Source organism: Oncorhynchus tshawytscha, linkage group LG19 (genome assembly GCF_018296145.1).
Source record: "Oncorhynchus tshawytscha isolate Ot180627B linkage group LG19, Otsh_v2.0, whole genome shotgun sequence".
Taxonomy (NCBI): Eukaryota; Metazoa; Chordata; class Actinopteri; order Salmoniformes; family Salmonidae; genus Oncorhynchus; species Oncorhynchus tshawytscha.
In genome coordinates this window covers 12,354,169-12,369,535 of record NC_056447.1, presented here as the reverse complement: position 1 = coordinate 12,369,535, position 15,367 = coordinate 12,354,169, and the positions used below count along the sequence as shown (strand labels likewise).

The window sequence follows — 15,367 nt, the reverse complement described above, 5'->3', positions numbered from 1 at the left end:
TTATGCTGCAGTAGTTTATGTGTCGGGGGGCTAGGGTCAGTTTGTTATATCTGGAGTACTTTTCCTGTCCTATCCGGTGTCCTGTGTGAATTTAAGTATGTTCTCTCTAATTCTCTCTTTCTTTCTCTCTCTCTCTCTCTCTCGGAGGACCTGAGCCCTAGGACCATGCCTCAGGACTACCTGACATGACTCCTTGCTGTCCCCAGTCCACCTGGCCGTGCTGCTGCTCCAGTTTCAACTGTTCTGCCTGTGATTATTATTATTTGACCATGCTGGTCATTTAAGAACATTTGAACATCTTGGCCATGTTCTGTTATAATCTCCACCCGGCACAGCCAGAAGAGGACTGGCCACCCCACATAGCCTGGTTCCTGTCTAGGTTTCTTCCTAGGTTTTGGCCTTTCTAGGGAGTTTTTCCTAGCCACCATGCTTCTACACCTGCATTGCTTGCTGTTTGGGGTTTTAGGCTGGGTTTCTGTACAGCACTTTGAGATATCAGCTGATGTACGAAGGGCTATATAAATACATTTGATTTGATTTGATTTTGATTAATCTGGTGACAGATGTTTTATACAACAGCATTCAGTTCTTTTCAACTCCCTCTGCATATTTGCAATCAAACGCCAGAATTTTCTCCATCTCCTTAGCGATCATATTTTGCTTCAACCGGGCATTCCACAGATTTCAAAACTCAGTAAATTTCTTCAGTGACAACAACACTGTTGATTGCGGTTTCTTCCCAATCACTGTCATCAAAAGACTCTACAATGACTGGTTCAATGGAAACTTTTTTTTACCATTTTGTCCTGTCTCCCTCTCGAGTCAAGAGAGAGTCAGCATGGCACTATTTTCCTCCAGTAGGTGAAGAGCAGTAGCAACAGTTATTTTGCAGTTCTTCATGATATCTTTCGAAAAAATCCACAGTAGAAAGTTTTGTCTACACATACTGAGCAGCTCATGTTATAGACAGAAGTATGCTACATGGCAAACCAATCTGAACTCATCTCTCGGCATGTCCAGCCCATCCATTATCTCAGCCAATCATGGATAGCGGGAAGGTACCTCATAATTTAACAATTGTATTAGTATTTACAGATGGCATACACATTTGTAATTAAGGCACATGAAAGTTTACATGTTCCAGAAGGCATTTATGCACCCCTAAAAGTGTTATACGTTCAAATGCCTCTCCTGTGAAGTAGTGACATGCAACATATGTTTCCTGAACAAGTCACATTTGTGGATTGTAATACATCCAAAAGTGGAAAAAAATCATAAAAAATTCTGTAAACACAGAATGAATATCCACAAGCAGTTTTGGAATATATATGAAATATTTTTACATATTCACGGATTATGGTTTAATTTGTGAAATATTTTTACAGATTTACAGTAATGGTTTAATTTACAGAATATTTCTATATATTCACAGACCATAGTTTCATTTGTGAGTTATGTTGAATACAGAAAAAAATCTCACTCCATAGAAATGTCACTAAATGCTATCAAAAGCATAGAAACTCCCGGTGACAAAACTCTCCAAATGCAGCCTGAAAAGTAGCTGAATTTGGTGCTAGATTCTCTCTCAAAAATAAATGTTCCTTGAAGGGTCTGAAAACTTGCTTGAGGGATTGAAAAAGGACGCTGTCATTGGTACCTATTCAAAAAAGCTGATTTAACGAAGTGGATATTCGTCAAATCCGTCATAATTTGTGTTCTAACAGGCCCACAAGGAGGTTAATAAAATTCGACATGGATATACTTGGCTGTTTTTGATGGAAAATAGTTAGAGGTTATCCTTTTCGGGTTTCAAAAAAATGTCAGCTATACGCTTACTCCTGTTCATATAAAGTAAACTCAGCAGAACAATAAAGTCCTCTCACTGTCAACTGCCTTTATTTTCAGCAAACTTAACGTGTACATATTTTGTATGAACATAACAAAATTCAACAACTGAGACATAAACAGAACAAGTTCCACAGACATGTAACAAGCAGAAATGGAATAATGTGTCCCTGAACAAAGGGCGGGTCAAAATCAAAAGTAACAGTCAGTATCTGGTGTGGCCACCAGCTGCATTAAGTACTGCAGTGCATCTCCTCCTCATGGACTGGACCAGATTTGCCAGTTCTTGCTGTGAGATGTTACCCCACTCTTCCACCAAGGCACCTGCAAGTTCCCGAACATTTCTGGGGGTAATGGCCCTAGCCCCCTCACCCTCCGATCCAACAGGTCCCAGACGTGCTCAATGGGATTGAGATCCAGGCTCTTAGCAGGCCATGGCAGAACACTGATACCACATGAGGGAGGAGGATGTCTTCCCTGTAATGCACAGCATTGAGATTGCCTGCAATGACAACAAGCTCAGTCCGATGATGCTGTGACACACCGCCCCCAGACCATGATGGACTCTCCACCTCCAAATTGATCCCACTCCACAGAGTACAGGCCTCGGTGTAACGCTCATTCCTTCAACGATAATCACAAATCTGACCATCACCCCCGATGAGACAAAACCGTGACTCGTCAGTAAAGAGCACTTTTTGCCAGTCCTGTCTGGTCCACCGACGGTGGGTTTGTGCCCATAGGCGATGTTGTTAACGGTGATGTCTGGTGAGGACCTGCCATACCACAGGCCTACAAGACCTCAGTCCAGCCTATTTCAGCCTATTGCGGACAGTCTGAGCACTGATGGAGGGATTGTGCATTCCTGGTGTAACTCGGGCAGTTGTTGTTGCCCTCCTGTACCTGTCCCACAGGTGTGATGTTCGGCTGTACCGATCCTGTGCAGGTGTTGTTACACGTGGTCTGCCACTGCGAGGACAATCAGCTGTCCGTCCTGTCTCCCTGTAGCGCTGTCTTAGGCGTCTCACAGTATGGACATTGCAATTTATTGCCCTGACCACATCTGCAGTCCTCATGCCTCCTTGCAGCATGCCTAAGGAGCGTTCACGCGGGACCCTGGGCATCTTGTGTTTTTCAGAGTCAGTAGAAAGGCCTCTTTAGTGTCCTAAGTTTTCATAACTGTGACCTTAAGTTATTTGAATTTTTATGAATGATCTTTGAAAGACAGGGTCCTGAAAATGGGACGTTTCTTTTTTTGCTGAGTTTAGTAGCATAGCTAACATATAGAAATCAGTGGTGGTAGTTGAAGACATTTTTAAGTGTAATGCAGTTGATTGGTGACGATGACTATGTATTAGGGTTGACATCTATACAAACATAATACTCCGATTTTTACCCCAACATTGTGTGACTACACATATAAACAATAGCCTAAATGTATGCACATTTTGATGGGCAACAATGAAGGTATTCTGGATCTATTTCCTAAGAGGGGACGCATTGGTGGTGTGGTCACTATCCATTTACCTTTTCGCTGCATGTCCCAGAGTGCTTTGCACAGCAGGCAAAAGTGAGTTTTGTTGTGCCAATTAAAGGGAATTTAATAATATGATAATAGAGAGCATCCTGTCGGGCTGTATCACCGCCTGGTACGGCAGCTGCTCCGCCCATAACCAGAAGGCTCTCCAGAGGGTAGTGAGGTCTGCACAACGCATCACCGGGTTGAAGGAGAGTCGGACCAAAATGCAGCGTGGTGGTTACTCATGTTCTTTAATGAAAAATAGTGATACATGAAATAACTAAATAAATACAAAAACAACAAACGAAACGTGAAAAAAACCTATCTGGTGAACACTACACAGAGACAGGAACAATCACCACAAAATACACAGTAAAACCCAGGCTACCTAAATATGGTTCCCAATCAGAGACAACGAGAATCACCTGACTCTGATTGAGAACCGCCTCAGGCAGCCAAGCCTATGCTAGACACACCCCTAATCAGCCACAATCCCAATGCCTACAAAAACGCCAATACGACAACACAATAAACCCATGTCACACCCTGGCCTGAACAAATAATTGAAGAAAACACTAAATACTAAGACCAAGGCGTGACAGAGCCCCCCACCACCTCAAAACCATAGGGAGGGTCCGGGTGGGTGTCTGTCCATGGTGGCGGCTCCGGCTCCGGCTTGGGACGTGGACCCCACTCCATAAATGTCTTAGTTCCTCCCCCTTGCGTCCTGGGATAGTCCACCCTCGCCGCCGACCATGACCTCGTAGTCCTCACCCAGAACCCCACTGGACTGAGGGGCAACTCGTGACTGAGGGGAAGCTCGGGACTGAGGGGAAGCTCGGGACTGAGGGGCAGCCCGGGACTGAGGGGAAGCCCGGGACTGAGGGGAAGCCCAGTACTGAGGGGAAGCCCAGTACTGAGGGGAAGCCCAGTACTGAGATGAAGCTCAGGCAGGGACTGCAGATCCGGGACTGATCTGAAGGAAGCCCTGTACTGAGGGGGCCCAGTGACTGGAAGAAGCCCAGTACTGAGCAGATCTGGAAGAGTCTGAGATGACTGGCAGATCTGGAAGATCCTGGCTGGCTGGCAGATCTGGAAGCTGCTCTGGCTGCTCCATGCAGACTGACAGCTCTGGCTGCTCCATGTAGAAGCAAGTCTGGCTGCTCCATGCAGATTGGCAACTCTGGCTGCTCCATGCAGATTGACAACTCTGGCTTCTCCATGCAGACTGGCAGCTCTGGCTGCTCCATGCAGACTGACAGCTCTGGCTGCTCCATGCAGACTGGATGCAGACTGACAGCTCTGGCTGCTCCATGCAGACTGGCAGCTCTGGCTGCTCCATGCAGACTGACAGCTCAGGCTGCTCCATGCAGACTGACAGCTCAGGCTGCTCCATGCAGACTGGCAGCTCTGGCTGCTCCATGCAGACTGACAGCTCAGGCTGCTCCATGCAGCTGACATCTCTGCTCCATGCAGACTGGCATCTCTGGCTCTGGACTGCTCCATGCAGACTGGCAGCTCCATGGCTGCAGCTCCATGCAGACTGGCAGCTCTGGCTGCTCCATGCAGACTGGCAGCTCTGGCTGCTCCATGCAGACTGGCAGCTCAGGCTGCTCCATGCAGACTGGCAGCTCTGGCTGCTCTATGCAGACTGGCAGCTCCATGCAGACTGGCAGCTCTGGCAGCTCTATGCAGACTGGCAGCTCTGGCTGCTCTATGCAGACTGGCAGCTCTATGCAGACTGGCAGCTCTGGCTGCTCCATGCAACCTGGCAGCTCTGGCTGCTCCATGCAGACTGACAGCTCTGGCTGCTCCATGCAGACTGGCAACTCTGGCTGCTCCATGCAGACTGGCAGCTCTGGCTGCGTTGAACAGGCAGGAGGCTCCGGCAGCGCTGTAGAGGAGGAAGGCTCTGGAAGCGCTGAACAGGCGGGAGACTCCGACAGCGCAGGAGAGGAGGAAAACGCTGGCTGCGCTGAACAGGCGGGAGGCTCTGACAGCGCTAGAGAGAAGGATGGCTCTGGCTGTGCTGAACAGGCGGGAGGCTCCGGCAGCGCTGGAGGGAAGGAAGGCTCTGGCTGTGCTGAACAGGCGAGGCGCACTGAAGGCCTGGTGCGTGGTGCTGGAACTGGTGGTACTGGATCGAGGACACGCACAGGAAGCCTGGTGCGGGAGCTGCTACCGGAGGACTGGTGTGTGGAGGTGGCTCTGGATAGACCGGACCGTGCAGGCGCACTGGAGCTCTTGAGCACCGAGCCTGCCCAATCTTACTTGGCTCGATGCCCACTCTAGCCCGGCTAATACGAAGAGCTGGTATGTACCTTACCGGGCTATGCACCCGCACTGGAGACACCGTGCGCTCACTAGCATAACATGGTGCCTGCCCGGTCTCTTTAGCCCCCCGGTAAGCACAGGGAGTTTGCGCAGGTCTCCTACCTGGCATCGCCATACTCCCTGTGAGCCCCCCCCCAATACATTTTTGGGGGTGACTCTCAGGCTTCCATCCGCGTCGCCGTGATGCCTATTCATACCAGCGCCTCTCCGCTCTCGCCGCCTCCAGTTCTTCTTTGGGGCGTCGATATTCACCAGGCTGTGCCCAGGGTCCTTTTCCATCCAATATCTCTTCCCAAGTCCAGAAGTCCTTTGATCGCTGCTCCTCACGATTAACAGGGAGAGTTGGCTCAGGTCTGACTCCTGACTCTGCCACTCTCCCTGAGCCCCCCAATACATTTTTGGGGCTGCTTTTCGGGCTTCCTTGCCAACCGTGTTCTCTTCGACTCCGGCTCTATCTCCGGCTGCCTCTGCTCTCCTAAATGCCTACACCTGTTCCCATGGGAGGCGATCTCTTCCGGCCAGTATCTCCTCCCAAGTGTAACAACCTTTGCCATCCAACACGTCCTCCCATGTCCATTCCTCCTTTCGCTGCTCCTGCTGTCGCTGCCTGTTACCACGCCGCTCGGTCCGGGTGTGGTGGGTGATTCTGTAACGGCGTTTGTCTGTTGAAGGAGAGTCGGACCAAAATGCAGCGTGGTGGTTACTCATGTTCTTTAATGAAAAATAGTGATACATGAAATAACTAAATAAATACAAAAACAACAAACGAAACGTGAAAACCTAATTACAGCCTATCTGGTGAACACTACACAGAGACAGGAACAATCACCCACAAAATACACAGTGAAACCCAGGCTACCTAAATATGGTAACCAATCAGAGACAACGAGAATCACCTGACTGATTGAGAACCGCCTCAGGCAGCCAAGCCTATGCTAGACACACCCCTAATCAGCCACAATCCCAATGCCTACAAAAAAAAAACAATACGACAACACAATAAACCCATGTCACACCCTGGCCTGAACAAATAATTAAAGAAAACAAAATACTAAGACCAAGGCGTGACATCTCATGTATATACTGTACTCGATACCATCTACTGCATCTTGCCTATGCCGTTCTGTACCATCACTCATTCATATATCTTTATGTACATATTCTTATTCATTCCTTTACACTTGTGTGTATAAGGTAGTTGTTGTGAAATTGTTAGGTTATATTACTTGTTAGATATTACTGCATGGTCGGAACTAGAAGCACAAGCATTTCGCTACACTTGCATTAACACCTGCTAACCATGTGTATGTGACAAATACAATTTGATTTGATAAACATTGTGCAGCAGCCAAACTGTCATTGTATTACCATGATGGAGATAAATGGCACATCAGCTGCATATTCTGTATGGGTCATTCTATAGAAGTGTGCAGAAAAAGTTTCAGCACGTCTACCAACATGTCAGGCAAACAGTGAGAAGTGTCACTCAGGCAGTACTACACCCCTGCAATCTGTTGAACTCAACGAGCACTTGAAGCACACCTAGCCTAGCGCACCTCGATCAAATTTGGTCATGCAGAAATGAGAGACCACATGTGTGGGTATTTAATACAAATTTGGGAAGATTTGGCCAAGGAAAAAGTTCTGGTTGGTGTCAGGAATTGTTAAACAGTTAGGAAGGGAGGTTGAGTGAAGTAACAGCATGTTGAATGAGCAACTAATGAGCATGGCCGGAGAGCCTCACAAGTTTGACAAAATGACCTTATCTTTCAGTCTAATGTGGCTATTTACTTTCTTTTGTAGCTCTTGATCAGAAGCAAGCTTTTTGAAAGTAGTTAGGCCTAACTGTCCTCTCCAAGTTTAGCTGGAATTTAAGTCAAAAGGATTAGAACATTTTTATTGGTTGACGATAGGCCTATGACATTGGCTTACATCTCGTCTGGCACTGCGCAGAATATCAGATCTCAACAACGATTGGAGAATGTTTAAGCTCACCATGTAGAATACCACATCCGTAATGATATACACTCAATGGTCAGTTTATTAGGTACACCCATCTGGTACCGGGTAGGACCCCCCTGTAGCCATAATGCGATGCACCTGGTCAGCAACAATGTATCAAGGAAACCTAACGTGTGCCAGGAAAACATTCTCCACACCATTACACCTCCAGCCTGTACCATTGACACCAAGCAGTAAGGGGCAATGGACTCAAATTCTGAATCTGCCATCAGCATGACACAACAGGAACTGGGATTTGTCAGACCAGGCAATGTTTTTCCCCCCTCAACTGTCCAGCATTGGTGATCACGTGCCCACTGGAGCCACTTTTTAGCTGATAGGAGTGGAACCCGGTGTGGTCGTCTGCTGCCATTGCCCATCCAAGGACAAGGACAGATGAGTTGTGTATTCTGAGATGCCGTTTTGCACACCACTGTTGTACTGCGGCGTTATTTTTCTGTTTGTGGCACGCCGATTAGCTTGCGCGATTCTTACCATTCTCCTTCGACCTCTTTCATCAACGAGCTGCCGCCGACTGGATGTTTTTTGTTTGTCGCGCCATTCTCTGTAAACTATGGAAGTCCAGAGAGTACATGTGAATTACAAATGTATTCCCTCGATATGTCGTGATCACAACTTATTTATCTCTTGATCACGACATAACAAAAGTTGTTTTGTCGGGATCACAAGAACATTTTCTCATGGTCATAACATAAAAGTTGTTTTGAACGAGATCATGAGATAAACTCTATAAATAAGGGTGGACATATTGATGATAGATTGGCTGAGGCGGCAGCACATGTGTTTTTATCGATTGCTACACTAAATGGGACATTTCATGCTAACGTAATGCTTTCATCTGTGTTTGGTGCTCATTATCAGTTTATAACTTTGAATTTTAGCAAGCTAAATGACCCGTACCTTGATTTAAGAGCTCTTGTGGCATCTAAGTCCTTGAAAGAAATGTACCATCCCTTAGTGTAGCAATCAATAAAAACATATACGCCGTCGTCTCAGTTGTCTTTCTTGGCACTGGAAAAATATTGCCTAGAGACCTGCCGCTAATGCAAAGTAACTATCCATACATTTTTTTGTTGGTATTTGTTGTTATCGAGCAAAATAGTTACAAGTATTGCATTTATGACTTTTGCTCCATATTGCCAAGCTCTAGCACTTACCCCAAAAATGATTTATCACCAATGTATTTTTTATTGCAAAAGATGAGTCAATGTATCACTAAGGATTTTTTTCATTTTGTGATACAAGGTCCGCTACCCACATGGTGGTCCTCTGTAACTCAATTAGTAGACCATGGCACATGCAGCTTAAAAATGGAGATAGTGTTACGGTTTTCTTGTGGTGAAGGAGAGTCAGACCAAAATGCAGCGTGGTATTCTTGATACATGTTTAATGACGATGAAAAAACGAACAATACAAAAACAACAAACGTAACGTGAAAACCTATACAGCCTATCTGGTGACAACAAACACAGAGACAGGAACAATCACCCACGAAACACTCAAAGAATATGGCTGCCTAAATATGGTTCCCAATCAGAGACAACGATAAACACCTGCCTCTGATTGAGAACCACTTCAGAATGCCATATGCTAGAAAACCCCACTAAGCCACAATCCCAAAACCTACGAAAACCCCCAAGACAAAACACACCACATAATAAACCCATGTCACACCCTGGCCTAACCAAAATAATAAAGAAAACACAGAATACTAAGACCAGGGCGTGACAGATAGCCTCAATGCCGCTGCCTGTGCTGTCACAGACGCCACAATGGCACAGATACAAAGAGGACACCTCGAAATATCTAAATTGTGTTAATTGTTTCAGTTGTAACCGTCCATTTTGGTTTGGATTACTTGTACTTATTTTCTAGAATCTCCAGCTAACAAATGTACATCCCAGCAAACATATATTTTAGTCCCAAAAGTATATTAGATGTTCGGTAGTGACACTTCTTAAAAACACATGAAGACAATGCAGGCAGACAGACTACTCACCATGTGACCATGCTTGAGAGGGGTACAATCCCATCACCTGGTGATATTGGTAGGGGTGTGGCTTAAGGCACATCCATTCTACAGTCTTTTAATGTGTATGTTTCGGTAGTAACATCAAAAGGTGGGACAGCGTTTTTTAAGTTTTTTTAAAGATGTTTAAAAATGAACAAAACTACCAATTCGATCAGTATCTTTCAATGTAATAACAGAACAACTCAATATGTTCTATTGAAATAATCGTGTTTAAAGATTAAAATATAATATTACAACATTTTGCCCGACTCCCATGGACCAATAAGAGCTCAAATGTATCAAGTAGCCTGTTTACAACATACGCCAAATATATGAAGTTTGTGGTTTGTGTATTGTAGTGTAGTGGTGGTTTCCATACATCTAAGATTTTTTAATTGAGTATTTATGAATATGATGCTTACTAATGTGCTATGAAGTCCTTATGTCGGTATCCTTTGAATTAAGTTTAAACCGAGAATTCTTGGTATTTTCAACATTATCTCCCATGTTGTATCAAGGGACTTGAAATAAACTCTGACCTTTTGCCGCGCTTCTGAGAAGGAGTTGCCATATTTCTCTTGTAGATAGCGGTAGTCAAAGTTTGGGAAGGGTGAGGGTGCAGGAAAGGTTCCAGACTTCCATAACTTCCAGAGGTTGACTCCTGCCACCGCCAACAACAGGAGGAACCCAGCCACGAACACCCCTACCTCCCATTCGGGGGGAGCTCGGACCACTGAGGGGAAATAACAATTGTTTGTTAGGCAAATTATGTCCACTATTTACTGTAACGTATCATCAAACAAGAAGTGCTTGATAAAACCTTTAACACTATAAATTCATAACACAATGAGAGTCATTTGATGACTCATTACCAACAAAAGCAGCATTCATTTGCACCTAAAAACACATTTCACATCTTCGACTTGAAATAACCATTATCAACTGTTACTGCCGTCTCTCTCTTAAGAAAAATGACTTATTATGAATGCCCAAAGCGGACAGTTTCACCTTGCCTTTTCAAAGCAGCAAGCAGGCAAATTATGGAATATCTTGGTCTTTTTAACGTGTCAAAGCCTTGTTTAAGTGTTCTTATGAAGGGTTGGCTTAAGGACACCCACAAACAGACTGAATCGGTGGCTCTGCTGTGTGTGACCAAGCAGCATGAAACATCAGAATGGATGGGGCATCGTGGGGCCACGCACACACACAGACTCACCGCTGATATGGTAGTCCGATATATCCTTGCCCTGTGCTGAGGACATTGTACAGCCACCAGCCTAAAAACAAAAGAACACTAGTTTGTTCTTTGTTGAATGCACCAGTCTATAATGCATTATGAATGCATTATAAGGGCTTCTGTTACATACATATTGCACTATACGCATAAGCATAAACATTACAAGAGTAATCCTAGGTACAGTATAAGCAATCATAAGTGCTCCTTATATCATCCTTTATAAGTGCATATAAAGGCTAGAAGTGATTTTGTAACGGATTACATAGAGACGCTTCATCACTCAAAGTGCATTATAAGACTTGCTATGAACATTCACAACAGTTCACAGCTCCCTTATGTCATCCTTTATAAATGCACAAATACCATAATTACATTCATAAGTCATAATTGGTGATTTGTCATATATTATACAATAGTTTATTAATACTTTAAAAACATTAATAAATATTTGTGTCTCCTTGTGCCAGCATATAAATAAAGAAAAGACGTATGTATGCCTTCATAATACAGTAAAACATAGGTTCATAGTAGAAGTAACAGCTAAAGAGTGCTCTATTGATTACAGTGTATTGAACTGGTTATTGTCCAGAAGCCTATAGTACAATGTTGAGCATGACATCAGCTTAATCTTGCCACAAGCACTCATAACAACCAATTTACTGATCATGACACATGCAGAATGCTGTGTTTGGTTAGCATGCATATAACGACACTAGATCCTTTAAGACAGATGAGAGAAGTTTTAATATTGGATATAGACAGAGCATGTCTTTCATGGTAAAGTACAACACAATATTTTTGTATCGCAATATCAGCACAAGCAAATCTGCGGGTGTTAAAATCTCAGTGTTGATTCTAGTGGGCTTAACACCAGGGGGATTGATATTGACACCACATGAGGTGAATACATGAAGTTTTATTTGAATCACAGGGGAATCATCAACGTGTTGAGTTAAGTTCCATTTACTCTCTCAGAATGAAAAAGACATCACATTTCCCAGCAGGCTTCGTTGCAGGTTGCTTTTTAGAATAGTTTGTTTTAATATCTATGTTCCTGCATGCACATTGATTCATAAATTAAACTAATCCAATCTGTAATTGGTTGGAATTATTTCATTTATCAATCTTCCCTATCTTGGCAGTCTTTTCAACTGCAGTTGCGGGTGATTAACAGTTCCAATCGTTGAATCCATAGGATTCCATAGGAATTATATAACACTTTGCAAGTCAGCACAATGTAACTTGCCGATGTGGCCTGCAAACCAAGAGTTTAAGACCACTGTGTTAGAGTAATACTAGGCTGTCGAAGTATGGTATTGTGATTTTTTATATATATATATTGTCATAAATAATGTAATTTGGCACTCACTTGGTGAAGGAAACAGGACTGCAAAAATCATGTCTGTCACTAGCAAACACAGTCATGGGTGGTACTGGTACCTCTAAAATTCACACAAAAGAAACCCTCTAAAATAATATGCAGATAAGGCTTTACACCCTACAGTGTTAAAACAACACTCAAAAACAAGTTATCGTAACACCACGTTTTAATTCCCAAACACTGAGAAAGTGTAACAGCATCAGCTCTAATAAAGTGTTCATTTATGTCATAATTTGCACCCATGGTGTTACGGACCCAACACTCTTGGGGTTTTAGTTTATCAACACTTTGAAAACTGTTCGTTTAACACAGGTTTCTCCAACCCTGGTCCTGGAGAGCTACCCTCCTGTAGGTTTTTACGCCAACCCCAGTTGTAACTAACCTGATTCAGGTTATCAGCTAGCTAATTATTAGAGTCAGGTGTGCTCTCCAGGAACAGGGTTGGAGAGCCCTGGTTTAACACTATTTAAGATGGGCACATAATTTCTAAGAAAGTGTTCAATTTAACACGGTGGGTGTTAAAATTCAGATCGCAAATTTGCTGTGCAGTAAACAGCAAAAATGGCAGCCTCAGTATGAGTCATTCACCCACCCACCATCCCTCCCCCCTCTTTGGAAGCTCCCTGCAACTCCGTCTAGACTGAGGCTTAAACTTACGGTATGTTTCCCAGTCTAAACTGTTCACACATATATTATGACGGAATCTTTAGAATTTTTTGTTAGTTTTGGTTTTTGGCAGGTTTTTTTTGGCCTGTTCATGCACACAATTTCTTTTTCTTTTAGCAAGTTGAAGTTCGGTAGCTGAAATCTACACCCCCTTCAGCGGTGGTTGGTCAACAGTACTACTCCTAGTAGGAACATTAAGTGTGTGTTGTTGTTCAATGGAAGACGACTAGTTTTCATGCACATTTTTTCACTTGGGAAAATACTGCACCAAACATCTGCACCAAAAATGTCAAAATGTATTACAGATGTATTGATTAATCGCTATTATTTTGAGGAAGTGTATACTGGCTATGTTGTTGTCTCGAGAGGGACAAACAGTAATATTTCTTGTTTTTCAAGCGAAGGTCTTTTAAGGGAGTATGTGAGCATAGGCGTTCGCTTCCCCTAGCCGAGTTCTGCTAGAAGCAAACCCAACCTATGTATGCGGATGCCTTTTGAGTAACCAGGAACATTACACTAATGACATAGAAGGGGGGGATGAGGAGGTCGGGGAGAAATCACTCAATTCTGCTGAGTGATTCGTAAATGCAGGGCAGCCCAAGTAAATAATTAAATTGGCTGGCGCAGTGCAGGCGAATGACAGCTGCTGAAATGTCATTAGTAGGGTCCTACTGTAGCACAGAGAGTGGGCGGGGGGGGCTCTGCTAAACTTGCCTCTGGCGGCTGTGAAGACTACAGCCTGTCTCTCTCATCTATAGTCTGACTTTTCCTTATCCCTCCCTCCCTTCATAAAGGTGAATGGTTCCTGCAAAGGTAGCCTGGGTTTGCTTAAGCACAAACTGATCTGGACTAGGCTTAATCAGGTTAGTTCAGGCTGGTGGAAGCTTCCTTTCACAAGGGAGAGGGAGGACAGAGTGGGGGAGGGAGGGAAATAATGATACAGATAGAGGGACTGAGAAAGTGAGCATCAGAAAGCAAGAGACAAAAAGCTGTGCGGGCTAAAAAGCTCTATTCTCCTTAGTGAACCCTTCTGAGTGAGACAGAGAGACAAGGAAGACAAGGACTCCACACATTGTCATTTGGTGTTGTGTATTGGTAGGCATATATTGAATTTCAATTGCCAGGGTCAAGCCCAATGAAAAATAGATTGGAATAATAACTATTGATTCCAGTGATTGACACCCAGCATGATAGTGATTAAGTACTGCATTCTGGGTTTTTCTCCAAACCAAGAGGTATCAGGGCTTTGCTGTAGAGGGCATTTTGCTAAACTAATGACCAAAGAGAATTTAAATAAAGAGGCATAGAAAACTGCTTCTCCAATAGAACCCCCCGATCATGCATGTCATAGCAACGTTAGCTAGCATAGTTCATGAACAGAAACACATAATTGGGTCTAACTGTCGGGTCAAACTCTGCATGTGCAGGCCGTCAAATCAAAGGCACTCCTTCGATATTAAGTTATTTTTGATGAAAATGAAAACGAGTTAAGTTTGTCACTTTCACAAGGCAGTAGTAATGAGATTTTCAGCAACTAAATAGATTGGCTTGTATCTAGGTTTTGCCTTTAGATTTAGAAAACAAATGTCACTTCTCCCATTGACTGCCAAACCCCAAACTCTAGTCTGGTCTGTCGAGTCTGCTTTGCGATGCCTTCCCAAAAGTATTGCGATGTTTGGCCTCTAGGTTTGAAAACCCTGTAGCATTACAGTCCTTGTTCTGGAAAGAATTAGCATATTAGCACATATTAGCAATTTCAGTTGTAGTGTCAAATTTGCATACTAAAGTACTTGGCCCATCTAATCTGAATTTGCTCAATCCTCTACATCTCATGGGTACTTCACAACTAAAATTCACTAATAGTGTAGTTGCAAAAACCATCATGTGCTATGATGAAACTGGCTCTCATGAGGACCGCCACAGGATTGGAAGACGCAGAGTTATCTCTGCTGCAGAGGATAAGTTCATTAGAGTTACCAGCCTCAGAAATAGCACAAATAAATACTTCAGAGTTCAAGTAACAGACACATCTCAACATCAACTGTTCAGAGGAGACTGTGTGAATCAGGCCTTCATGGTTGAATTGCTGCAAGGAAACCACTACTAAAGGACACCAATAATAAGAAGAGACTTGCTTGTGCCAAGCAATGGGCATTAAACTGGTGGAAAACTGTCCTTTTAGATGTTTTGTTCCAACCGCTGTGTCTTTCTGAGACGCAGTGTAGGTGAATGGATGATCTCTTCATGTGTGGTTCCCACCATTAAGCATGGAGGAGGTGTGATGGTGCAGGGGTGCTTTGTTGGTGACACTGTTAGTGATTTATTAAGAATTCAAGGGACACTTAAATAGCA

At 43.9% G+C, this 15,367-nt stretch overlaps 1 protein-coding gene across 2 annotated transcripts in view; it reads right to left on the bottom strand.

Annotated features, from left to right (window-relative positions):
• Positions 1–15,367, bottom strand: part of syt12 (synaptotagmin XII) — a 42,998-nt gene that overhangs the window by 20,871 nt on the left and 6,760 nt on the right. Inside the window, exons 2-3 of one of the 2 annotated variants that reach the window (XM_024379117.2) lie at positions 10,948–11,008; positions 10,271–10,464 (exon numbers count right to left, since the gene is read on the bottom strand). In XM_024379117.2, the coding sequence (XP_024234885.1) occupies positions 10,271–10,464; positions 10,948–10,993 (240 nt within the window). In that variant the 5' untranslated portion in view covers positions 10,994–11,008. The remainder of the gene's footprint in view (positions 1–10,270; positions 10,465–10,947; positions 11,009–15,367) is intronic. The other variant, XM_024379118.2, reaches the window with a different exon arrangement.